The sequence below is a fragment of the Cydia splendana genome, chromosome Z (genome assembly GCF_910591565.1).
Source record: "Cydia splendana chromosome Z, ilCydSple1.2, whole genome shotgun sequence".
NCBI lineage: Eukaryota > Metazoa > Arthropoda > Insecta > Lepidoptera > Tortricidae > Cydia > Cydia splendana.
This window is the reverse complement of record NC_085987.1, coordinates 17189497-17203058: the sequence shown is the minus strand read 5'-3', so window position 1 is coordinate 17203058 and position 13562 is coordinate 17189497. Positions and strand designations below refer to the sequence as shown.

Genomic DNA, 13562 nt, shown 5'->3' with positions numbered 1-13562 from the left:
TGTCGAGACTATTGAGCGTTGAGAATCTCGTTTGTTTGATAACGAGATAACTTTAAAGCTATGTTTCTAATAGCTTTAAAGTTATCTCGTTATCAATCAGTGAAAACCAAACATTTTTTTTTAATGCAGTAATCTTATAAAGTTGATATCTACGTCTAGAAACTGTGCTGTTTTATTAGGTATGTGACCCATTTTTCTTGAAGTAAATAGTTTTATTTATATTTATTTCAGTACTTTTAATTAACGAGTAATCATCATTGCGGCAGTTAAATGTTCTACATTATAAGTATTCACTACTTTCAATAAAGACTGCTATAATTTATACATAAATAATGTCTTATTATTTTTTCCCTTTATGATGCACTTGTATCGACGAACAAATGTGATGGAAGATTTTTTGAGAGAGAAAGAATTTAAAAATAAACAGGCGTTTCAGATGCTTGCATAATATTTATTAATACCATTCATGATTCATGATGGAATAACATGTTTTAAATCCAAAAGTGATAAAGTGAGGGATATGGTAATGGGCGAAGTTTTCTTTGTCATTACGAACCAGAAACAAAAGTTGCAGAAGTGGAAGAGTGTCAGAAGCATGGTGACTTGCGAGTGCCGGCACAGCCGCAGAAAACTCGGCTTCAGAGAACTGGAACAATTACTAAGACACTTATCCAATTTTATGCTACGGCAAAGTAAAATGTAAGGATTTATCGATGTAACTTTTGGCATTGTATAGTTTTGGCTGCTATTTTTAACTGATCACCAGATTTAGTAAAATTTAATACCAATAATAGTTATTTGTTTTACAAGGGGGCAAAGTTGTTGTTTAACCGCTCGTGCTAATATTGATACCCGAGCAAGCGAAAGATTCCAAAATTGAACCACGAGCGTAGCGAGTGATTCGAAAAATGGAATCTAAAGCGTTGCGAGGGTTTCAAAGCACGAGGGTTAAACAAAATTTGCCCCCGAGTGAAACACAAAATTTTTCACCACACCAACCCAAAGCAAATATTAAATGTAAAATATCAAACCAAATCAAACTAAATCAAATCCAAATGAATGTTATTAAATATTTATCATCCAAAATCATCATTTAAAAGTCAATTCTACCAGCAAACATAAGAAAACAACTCAAAATTTGCATTTGATTACTTTGCTTCACATGTGAATAAAATGCAACTTTGCTATCAGTTTTTGAAGGGCAAAGTAAGCCTTTCCGAGCTGGTGTGGTGAAAAATCTATTTTACCACCCTAAATTAATAAATGATCACCAAAATTAGAACACCATTTTAATGTGGAATGATTACCAATTTTATTACATTTTACTATCCTATTAAAGGAAATAACACCAAACTAATCATTATTAACCCAAAAATAGTAAATGATTACCAAATTTCAAACCCCATTTTAATGTGAAATGATAACCAAATTTTTACATCTTGTTATCCTATTAAAGAAAATGACACCAAAATAATCATTGTAAACGCAAAAATAGTAAATGACCACCAAAATTGTAACCACATTTTAATTAAAAATATATCGTTATCCTATACAATTAATTAATCCACTTCGTCACCTTTTTCTAGTAGCATTTCTTTTCTGTAAGGGTCGCAGTTCTAACTTAACCTAACTCACTTTTCTAGTAGCATTTCTTTTCTGCAAGGGTCGCAGTTCAAACCTAACCTAACTCACTTTTCTAGTAGCATTTCTTTTCTGTTAGGGTCGCAGTTCAAACCTAACCTAACCCACTTTTCTAGTAGCATTTCTTTTCTGTAAGGGTCGCAGTTCAAACCTAACCTAACCCACTTTTCTAGTAGCATTTCTTTTCTGTAAGGGTCGCAGTTCAAACCTAACCTAACCCACTTTTCTAGTAGCATTTATTTTTAGTATGGGTCGCAGTTCAAACCTAACCTAACCACTTTTCTAGTAGCATTTCTTTTCTGTAAGGGTCGCTGTTCAAACCTAACCTAACCCACTTTTCTAGTAGCATTTCTTTTCTGTATGGGTCGCAGTTCAAACCTAACCTAACCCACGTTTCTAGTAGCATTTCTTTTCTGTAAGGGTCGCAGTTCAAACCTAACCTAACCCACTTTTCTCGTAGCGTTTCTTTTCTGTAAGGGTCGCAGTTCAAAGCTAACCTAACCCACTTTTCTAGTAGCATTTCTTTTCTGTAAGGGTCGCAGTTCAAACCTAACCTAACCCACTATTTTAGTAGCATTTCTTTCCTGTAAGGGTCGCAGTACAAACCTAACCTAACCCACTTTTCTAGTAGCATTTCGTTTCTGTAAGGATCGCAGTTCAAACCTAACTTAACCCACTTTTCTAATAGCATTTCGTTTCTGTAAGGGTCGCAGTTCAAACCCAACCTAACCCACTGTTTTAGCAGCATTTCGTTTATGTAAAGGTCGCAGTTCTAACCTAACCTAACCTACTTTTCTAGTACCATTTCGTTTCTGTAAGGGTCGCAGTGCTAACCTAACCTAACCCACTTAACTGATAGCAGTTCAAACTGATAGCAGTTTAACCTACTTTTCTAGTAGCATAACGAAATGCTACTAGAAAAGTAGGTTAGGTTAGGTAGGTATGCGGTGCGGGGTACGGGAGGTTGAGCGGGAGGGGCTTGTAATTTTGGCATCAGTTTACTTTATTTGGTAATAACTAATATGTATAAATTTTTTGGTAATCATAGTGGTTTATTTAGGTGAAAATATCGCACTAATTTGGTCTTCAAGATTTGGTGATCATTAATGTTTTTTGGTGATCATTCAATATATTTGGTATTTGAATACAATTTGAAGTGCAGTCGTAATTAAAACGGTGGTACTTTAGTATTTTTAGGCCTTATTTTTTTGGTGTTCAGTAAGTTTTTTTGGTAAGCATGATTTTTTTATTTAGGGTACCAAAGTATTTTTTGGTGGTCATTATATTTGTAGCCTATAGTTTTTGCCTGTTGTAAATATTTTCTTATGTTTTCGAGATCAATTTTATATTGCATGTCAAATTATTAGGAAGAGAAAAGAGGAAGCTTGTATGATCCTAGCTAAGCTTGAGAATTTGATCATACTGATTTTACAATGGCTAAAAACATTTGTGACATTGCTAAGGCATTTTACGCGTAGGTATACATATAAGGTTAATAAATTAAAAGTAAATTTCACCGCTTGGGCAAGTCTTTCCATTGATTGCTTGGCCGATAATAAGTTAAATACCTACCAACATGCTTATTTATTAACAAAATGGAATTAAACATCTATTTTACGGAAACAGATTACTTACTATGTATCTGAAAACTCTTCTAAGTTGATTGAATCGTCCGGGACTTCATCAGATCTAGGGGCCTCGGGGAGTACGATATAGTCCTCGTCAAATTGTTCCTGCAAGCAGCATATCCTTTCCATAATTAACAATAAAAGCATCGCCCAAAAGTACTCGAATCCCAAAATCATGTCACTCATTTTTTTCCTTCTACCATAATTATGTGGTACCCAAATTTAGTTTTAATGGGAGGGTCAGTGTAGACGGGATTAGCGACGGTGGAGACGGGCAAGGCGAAGGCAGCATCCTGGAAAGGGCCCACCATGGCGCCGCGCGTTTGCCAGCCGAGGTCGCCGCCCGACCGAGCTTTGTCCTCGCTATATGCTGCTGCTACCTCAGGAAACTTCTGTCCCGCTTTAAGTTTTTCTAAAGCTTCCAAACATTTTGACTGTTTCTCACACAATATGTGTCTGACTTTGACAGCTGTCCCACCTTTTTTCTCTTTCGCGCCAGATTCTGTATTCAAAAGATAAAAGGTTTAGATTAGGAGAAATTATAGACATAAAGTGTATTCTAATCAAAGAGTTATAGTAAGTATATTCAAATTATTCCGATAAAAGAGTCTTATAATAAAAAGATTGTATGTTGTACAATTTTCGGAACTGTACCCGAAATTTTACCCAGTATACGCTTATATCTACCTAAATAAACATTTAGTTTGCACCAGCTTGGAATAAAAATAAAATTATTCATGATGTGGCGTTTTACAGGAATATGCCACAAGCTTTTTTAGGAATCTTATTTGGTATAAATAATCGACAAAATAGGATACCTAGAGTACGTCTACATACAAAGTATACAAACCAATCGGTCTACTATTATACATTTATTTGATAAGCTCTTCTTTCGAGTTCCCAGTCAACAGATTGAATATAGGTATAATTAAGATTCTTAACATATAATTACGAGTCAAGTTTTCACACAAGCTTCAGCAGCAACTCTATACAACGTCAAATCTTTAAAATTGTCTTACAAAAATGTAACGATTAAGTACCTAAGGGTAGCTGCTTATCCTAGCCTTCATTGAGCGCAAGAGAGTATGGTTTAATTATAATATAATTAAACCACTTCACTCTAATACATATTATGTATTAGAGTGAAGTAAGACCCCAAATTCGATGCTACAACGATGAAAGATATACCTATTATAAAAACTTATTAATTTCGACCCAAATTCTACTGCGTATCTCCCCCTACAGAAGGTAATCACGTAATCAGGCAAAGTGACCAGATCACCAAGGCTCTTTTCTACTCTATCATTTTAGACTGAAAAAGGCATGATTAATGGAAAATACCAATCTGAAGTTTACTAAAAATCTAGATCCTACTTTGGAAGAACCTTGAGAATATGATGACATTGATGACGATCCAAAAGTCTTAAGACCGGAATCTGAGAAGTAAGATGGCCGGCCTGAAATTGATCATGGGGAATACAAATTTCATCAATTTCCAGTAAAATAAGCGACTAAATTTACGCATTTAGGACATAGGTACCTACTATACACTATGTACGATAAGAGCGTGACCGGTAAAACTTGTATTGCGATATCTTAAACCATTTTCATTCAAATGCCTTCTGATTGTATTTAGAGATATCTTACAACATCTGCAAGACCCGTGTTAAATCTTATGTGGAGGAGGTCTTTTTTATTTTTTCCCGCGTTCTGGTAAGTCGTAAATATTTTTATACTCCATATAACGCTTCACCCACTTAATTACAAACGCCTTCGATTTATTTTTATGCAATCAGCTTGGTTTCGTGACATTTTGGGCCCTTTCGGGTACGTATAGAAATAAAAGAACACTGCCTCATTTGGGAATTTTTATTCCCAGTAGTTACCACTGGTAAAAGGTGGGAATTTTTTTTCCCAGTAGTTACCACCAAAATATTGTTAGAATTCAATACTAATAAAAACAGTATAAAAATAGTATAGTATACATGTAGAGTGCTGTAATAAATAATAATTTGTCAGTTAGTGATTTAGTAAACTGCTTTAAAAGTGATCAAAAATATTAAAACAGTTTTACCGGTATAAGTAAGTGTAAAAACCAAAATAGAAGAGTCATTCTAGTTAAGTAGAAATTAACTTATTATCCGGATTAAATTTATCTTATTAACTGTAAATTGAATTACATATTTATACAAACGAACATAGAAATCAGTCAAAAACCGACAGAACTGATTTCGTTTTATTATTTACAGGTACTTCATTTCGTTCTATTATAACACGACGCAGAGCTGGAATATGTAGGTATTCATAATTTAGTAAGTAAGGCTAAGTAAGTACAGGGCATGGTTGTTATTAAAACCGCTTAGGGCGCGCTTCGGATGGGCTGACTGCTCGGACTAACCAGCATAGGCTCGCATTCCAAATACGCTCGGGTAGTACATCGCTCGGTCATGTTACGCTGGTTGGCTCGATTGCTTAAACACTCACGCTAGCGGGATGGTAATAACACTCTACCAGAGGGGTATCAGGTACTATTCGTTACAACTTTTATTCTTTTGGAAAATATATTTATTGGAAGAACTTGTAAGCAAACAAAAGTGTAATTAAAATGACATAAAACAACCTTAAATTGAGTACGACGAAGGGGCAAGAGGGCGTCAGGCTAAAAGCAAAAATCAGAAAAAGAGTAAAATAATAATTATGTACTTTATCTGATTCTGATGGCGATGGCGTACGAATGCGAACGTCTATAAAACCTGGTAGAGTGGGGAATGTGAATGTGATCTTGCAATTAAATTTGGTATAGATGTTTTTAAGTTTTCTTAATATTTATCACGGTAAAGTAAGAAACAATGTAGGACCTTAATACCTTATGCATATTTGATAGGTTACAACTTTGATTGGTTTATTACAATATAAGTATGAATAATATCGGTACCTATGCCTTGTAATTACAAAACAATTGGTTAGTTAATAAATATCTTATGTGTTGTTTTTATTAAATACCACGAGTGCAAAAAGGCCGAACCAAGTGTGGCGCACACCGCGCATCCTTTTGTTCTTAACCCCCGTGTCCGACCCTTGCAAAATATTCTTTGTTCGGCATAACTCCTATGGCCGATAAGAATGGTATTAGTTGACATAATTTGATAATTATATTTACCTATCGGGTGGCATGTGAGCTAAACCGAAAGCTCACGGATCGTGGTAGTTTTTGTCATTGTCTTATGCCAACATTAGGATTAACCAAGTTGTGGTGCAGAGGGAACATTAATTAGATAGCTTGGATATTATTATTACATATTTGCCACCACTAGTTCTTCCTATAAACATATTTTCCAAAAGAATAAAAGTTAAATACAAAAAAGAAGTGTACGAATAGTACCTGATGCCCCTCTGGTAGAGTGTTATTACCATCCCGCTAGCGTGGGTGTTTAAGCAATCGAGCCAACCAGCGTAACATGACCGAGCGTAATTGGAATGCGAGCCTATGCTGGTTAGTCCGAGCAGTCAGCCCATCCGAAGCGCGCCCTAAGCGGTTTTAATAACAACCATGTGTACTTATTTAGCCTGACTACAAATTATGAATACCTACATATTCCAGTTCTGCGTCGTGTTATAATAGATCGAAATGAAGTAGCTGTAAATAATAAAACGAAATCAGTTCTGTCGGTTTTTGACTGATTTGTTTGTTCGTTTTTATAAATATGTAATTCAATTTACAGTTAATAAGATAAATTTAATCCGGATAATTAGTTAATTTCTGCTTAACTAGAATGAGACTCTTTTATTTTGGTTTTTACACTTATACCGGTAAAACTGTTTTAATATTTTTGATCACTTTTAAAGCAGTTTACTGAATCACTAACTGACAAATTATTATTTATTACAGCACGCTACATTTATACTATACTATTTATACTGTTTTTATTAGTATTGAATTCTCAAAATATTTTGGTGGTAACTACTGGGAAAAAAAATTCCCACCTTTTACCAGTGGTAACTACTGGGAATAAAAATTCCCAGTAGTTACCACCAAGCCGAGTTGGTGGTAACTAGTGGGATTTTTTTTTCCCAGAAGTTGAATGAATGAATGAATGAAATAGCCTTTATTTCAGATAAGTATTCTGTAGTACATTTCATTTTGTTGTTAACATATATATATATCTAATCTAAATTTATATCTGTATGCCTTTTGTAGGCAAAGGCCTCCCCTAACTCTTTCCATTTATACCTATCCTTTGCTATTGTAGTCCAGCAACCTCCTGCTGCGCTCTTGATCTCATCATCCCATCTTCTTGTCGGCCGGCCTCGCTTCCTTTTTTTGTCTCCAGTAAACCAGTACATTATTGCTTTAGACCACTTTTCTCTCCCTCTAATTGTGTGACCTGCCCATTTCCATTTTAACTTCTTAATTGTTGTAGTAATATCTTTTGTTTTAGTACATTTCTTTATATCTATATTTCTAACTTTATCCGATAGTCGCTTTCCCATCATACTTCTCTCCATAGCGTTTTGACAAATTTCTAGCTTTTTGTAGTGGGATTTGTTTAGTGCCCATGTTTGGCAACCATATGTTAGAACAGGAAGTATACAGGTATCGAACAATTTTTCATTATTTTTTTTTTTTCATATTTCATAACTTCTTTTAGGTTCCAATATTGCTTCCACCCGTTTCCAATACGTCTGTCTAGTTCTTTCGTAGTCAAGTCGTGTGGGGATATAATTTGACCTAGGTATAAGTAATTAGTAGTAGTAATTTACATATTCGATCTTGTTGTTGTTGACGTAAATGGGTTCCTGTTCTCCATTGGTCATGGCTTTGGTCTTCAGAGTGTTCATACACAACCCTACTTTTTGGCTTTCTGTATCTAGGTCGCATATCATTTCGTTCAGTCTGTCTTTGGATGGTGAGATTATTATCAGATCATCTGCAAATCTTAAATGCGAGAGGTTTTCGCCATTGATTGATAATCCGCATTCATCCCAATTTAATTTACGAAATACCTCTTCTAAGACAGCCGTGAAGAGTTTTGGTGACACTGGATCGCCTTGACGGACTCCTCTTCCTATTTTAATTTCTTCACCCTCTCTGTCCAACTTAATTTTGGCCTTGCTGTTTTCATAAACGTTTTTTAGGATTCTGGTGTATTTGATCTCAACTCCTTGGTTTATTAGGGCTTGCCAGATTTTGTCATGTTCAAGTGAGTCGAAGGCTTTGCTATCAAATCCGCTGCAGACTTTTTTTGGTCCGACTCTATACACTGGCCACACTCTTGTCAAACAAACTGTACATTGGAAAAAAAACGGGCACAAAGGGAGAATATATGTAGATAGACTTCTGGACGAAGCCTTGAATGGTAAACGCAGACAAAATTCGAAGAGATGGTTGGGACAATAAGAAGAGGAAAAAGACTACCTATGTCAAAAATGAAAAATTTAATGTTTACGATTTTCGGATTTCGTACCCCAAGACAAGTGACCGGAACCCTAATACTAAGCTGACGCTTTCTTTTTGTGGCACAGAAAACCGCCTGAGGGTTGGTCTGTGGTTTGTGGGCTTCTCTCTCATGAGCTGTTTATAAGTTGGACAGTAAAACATTGTAGGAATGGGTTCCATACAACATACATATATTTTTGTAGCCTAAAAAACTAGATGCAATAATATAAAAATATATCCACACAACAATAAAAGCTACAAACCATTCTAATGTAAGTCTGTTTAAGAAAGAGATACAAAGTAAAAAATTTACATGTACGGCACAGAACCCTTGTGGTGCAAGTACGAGTCGCACTTGACTTCTATTAAATAAGTTTCCATTTTCTTTTCTTAAACGCCCTTTATGTATATACACCCAGCTGCAAAAGTGCATACCCACTTTATGAATGAATTCTATTCATAAAGTGGGTATACATTTTTGTTTGTGCACATGTGTTAGAAAACTGCTTTGTTGTTGCTAAAAAAATACACATGACATTGTGTAGGTGGATCATGAAACATCACCATTTCACCATGCGGGAGCGGGGTGGGGCCAAAAACTAGCCAATAAATAAAGGGTGATTACCTAATGCATGAGCCCAGATTGCATGAATAAGCAATGGTCTCTAGCTTCCATAGCAAATGCCTTGTTGCAGTATTTTTAATGCAGCTGGCTAATATTTTTTTAAACAATGCTGCCCTCTATCCAGTTATCCTATAGCAAGTTTCAAGGCTTTTGCGGTTATGTCTGGACGTTTGTCAGGATATTCCATGGGGTAGTTACCCCATATCACGTTAGAAAGTAGGATGATTTTGAAAATTGCTAATATCTTCTATGGCAAAACCACATCTGTCAGCCATCTCTCTCTCTCTTTAGCCCGTCTCTACCCTTCGGGCGTAGGCCTCCTTCATTCAACGGCTGAGGCGGTCTGAGGACGCTCCTCCCCCATCATCACCACTCGAGTAGGTAGTTGTTTACTCCACGAATCGGTCTTTCGTGCTATATGATCAGCCCATTTCCACAACAAACTGGCTACGCGTTCTACATTTCTACAACATCAGTGACCTTGCTCTGTTGTCTCAGCCACTCATTCGTTTTACGGTCTCTCAATGAATATTATGATGGAGCAATTTAGGAGAGTCTAATGATCACTGATCAGAACATCAAATAAAATAATATATAACTCACTATTCGAAAATCCCTCACGTTATATTTTTTACTAACCTTTTGCATCACCTCCAGATTTCCCTCCCTTGCCTGCTTTTTCGGGCTGCTTTTTGGGTGGCATTATTAATATTATTTTTAGTATAAAGTTTTACTTAACCTTAAAAATGATTTTGATTTGTTATTGTTACTTTTGACAGTTGGCAATGGCAAGTTTTGTCAATGTGAATGACACTAGTTTACATTCGCGTGCGAGCCACGAGAGCAAAGAATATAATACTCACTAGGAGAAGAACGATAACTCCATACAAAAAAATGTCCCTTTCAAAAGTTCGTTTATACTACTAGCGCTCTGGTAGGATACCATTGTAATTAGAATTGACAACCCGTTTAGCCTAGCGGGTATTGGCAGTAATCCAGTTCAGAAGCTAATGGTCCTGGGTTCGAATCCCAGAGAGGGGATTTCTTTTTGTATTTTTTTATTTTTTGTTGGGGTCAGGTTTTTAAGAGCCCATCAACGTGCACACTAGCGCCACTGCTGAATACATTAAACTAGTTTTTATGTTATTGGATTCGTCAATCTACCCGTCCAAAGTTAAAACGGCCGTTTTTGTTTTGAGCTCATAGATCGACGAATCTAGCAACATAAAATCTAGTTTGATGTATTCAAAAGGTACCTAAATACACAATACAGTCCGTAGCGGCCCCTTTTTTAAATACATGTCGTTAAATTTAAATAATCACGATTATTTAGCAGTGGCGCTAGTGTGCACGTTGTTGGGCTCTTAAATTAGCATTTCACAAATAAGTAAAAAAATACGTTAAAAGATAATGATTAGGTACTATATTCAGAAATTCGTGAAATATAAAAGGTAACAAAAAGTTACGTATTATTAAGATATAAATATTTTCATAATACATATGAATACATACACTGATATGGCAACTGGTTACAAGTTGTTATTACATCTATCCGGTTATCGGACATTTTCTGCTTCACAGCTCTTGGTCACCGGGAACGGCGGGAACCTAGTTTGGATATGCGGCAGATACGTGCCCTTCTGAGCTTTTCCCAAGAAATCATATGACGGCCCAGGATTATATTATTATCTCACGCTCAAGCCATCTGCTGATTCACTTTCTAAAACAAAATAGCCAAAAAATTAAACAATATAATCTATCTTCCTAATTACTAACGTCGCTAATTCCTAGGGTTACCAGCTTAAACAATGTGGGGTTTTACATCTATGTTGAATTTTGATTATAATTTCGGACACGATATAGCGTCCGCGGGACTTACGGGGATAGTAAGATTAAATTATTATATTTGAATTTGGTAATTAGCACGCTCATTTTTATTTAAAGATTAATATATTACCTTTACCTTGAAATTATCGCTGTTTCTGATTTACTACAACGGCTTCCACACACACATTAGGGCTTTCCATAATCCGGATAAGAATTATTGATAAAGTCGCCATTGCCGGATACATACAGCAAGGAAGGAAGAGAGACAACGGTTTAAATTTAACTAAGTCTGTGCGAAGACGCATTTAGATATGTTGCTCGTACATATGAATAGTTTTTATTTTTAAAATTAATAGGTAAATAAATATATTTCAAGTGAATAAATCGTTTTATATGAAAATTGATATTTTTGCATTAAATGACTTAAATGACAGTATTGACATTACAGACTTTTATCTTGTCTATGTTCTTACCGGCCAGCAGACTCAAATCAAGGCCTACCAAAGAGGCCAATTGACAAAGATTTTTTTTTATTTTATCAAGGAGGGTAGAGCAAAGAATATAATACTCACTAGGAGAAGAACGATAACTCCATACAAAAAAATGTCCCTTTCAAAAGTTCGTTTATACTACTAGCGCTCTGGTAGGATACCATTGTAATTAGAATTGACAACCCGTTTAGCCTAGCGGGTATTGGCAGTAATCCAGTTCAGGAAGCTAATGGTCCTGGGTTCGAATCCCAGAGAGGGAACTTCTTTTTGTATTTTTTTCTTTTTTGTTGGGGTCAGGTTTTTAAGAGCCCATCAACGTGCACACTAGCGCCACTGCTGAATACATTAAACTAGTTTTTATGTTATTGGATTCGTCAATCTACCCGTCCAAAGTTAAAACGGCCGTTTTTGTTTTGAGCTCATAGATCGACGAATCCAGCAACATAAAATCTAGTTTGATGTATTCAAAAGGTACCTAAATACACAATACAGTCCGTAGCGGCCCCTTTTTTAAATACATGTCGTTAAATTTAAATAATCACGATTATTTAGCAGTGGCGCTAGTGTGCACGTTGTTGGGCTCTTAAATTAGCATTTCACAAATAAGTAAAAAAATACGTTAAAAGATAATGATTAGGTACTATATTCAGAAATTCGTGAAATATAAAAGGTAACAAAAAGTTACGTATTATTAAGATATGAATATTTTCATAATACATATGAATACATACACTGATATGGCAAATGGTTACAAGTTGTTATTACATCTATCCGGTTATCGGACATTTTCTGCTTCACAGCTCCGCGCAGCGTTCTTGGTCACCGGGAAACTAGTTTGGATATGCGGCAGATACGTGCCCTTCTGAGCTTTTTCCAAGAAATCATATGACGGCCCAGGATTATATTATTATCTCACGCTCAAGCCATCTGCTGATTCACTTTCTAAAACAAAATAGTCAAAAAATTAAACAATATAATCTATCTTCCTAATTACTAACGTCGCTAATTCCTAGGGTTACCAGCTTAAACAATGTGGGGTTTTACATCTATGTTGAATTTTGATTATAATTTCGGACGCGATATAGCGTCCGCGGGACTTACGGGGATAGTAAGATTAAATTATTATATTTGAATTTGGTAATTAGCACGCTCATTTTTATTTAAAGATTAATATATATCTTACCTTGAAATTATCGCTGTTTCTGATTTACTACAACGGTTTCCACACACACATTAGGGCTTTCCATAATCCGGATAAGAATTGTTGATAAAGTCGCCATTGCCGGATACATACAGCAAGGAAGGAAGAGAGACAACGGTTTAAATTTAACTAAGTCTGTGCGAAGACGCATTTAGATATGTTGCTCGTACATATGAATAGTTTTTATTTTTTAAATTAATAGGTAAATAAATATATTTCAAGTGAATAAATCGTTTTATATGAAAATTGATATTTTTGCATTAAATGACTTAAATGACAGCATTGACATTACAGACTTTTATCTTGTCTATGTTCTTACCGGCCAGACCCAAATCAAGGCCTATCAAAGAGGCCAATTGACAAAGATTTTTTTTTATTTTATCAAGGAGGGTAGAGGCACGTCTACCCTTCGTAGATTTTATGAACATAGACAAAGATTAACTGAAATATTATAATAGATAATAATATACATATATCAAAAAATAAATAATAATTTACATATGACTACTTCATAAAATACAAATCAAAATATATTTGATAATATAATTTGATTTGTTCCTAGAAATCGTATCTATAGACAAAGCCAGTTCTAGCAATGTTGCTGTAGTAAAATATTTTGATGTTAATTACTGGCAATCTCATCTAGGAACGGACAACACATGTACAATGGGGTTGGCCGGTGGAAGTTTTTAGCAGATGGCGCCATCATAGC

The 13562-nt window shown here is 35.3% G+C and overlaps 1 protein-coding gene across 1 annotated transcript; it reads right to left on the bottom strand.

Annotated features, from left to right (window-relative positions):
- Nucleotides 1-430: 430 nt before the first annotated feature.
- LOC134804905 (peptidyl-prolyl cis-trans isomerase NIMA-interacting 4) lies at nt 431-10116 on the bottom strand. Its single transcript, XM_063778222.1, has 3 exons — nt 9971-10116; nt 3277-3771; nt 431-646 (listed from the first exon to the last, which is right to left on the bottom strand). Exons 1-2 carry the CDS (start codon nt 10032-10034, stop codon nt 3452-3454), a joined length of 384 nt encoding a protein of 127 aa, XP_063634292.1. The 5' UTR covers nt 10035-10116; the 3' UTR covers nt 431-646; nt 3277-3451.
- Between the last annotated feature and the right edge of the window lie 3446 nt (nt 10117-13562).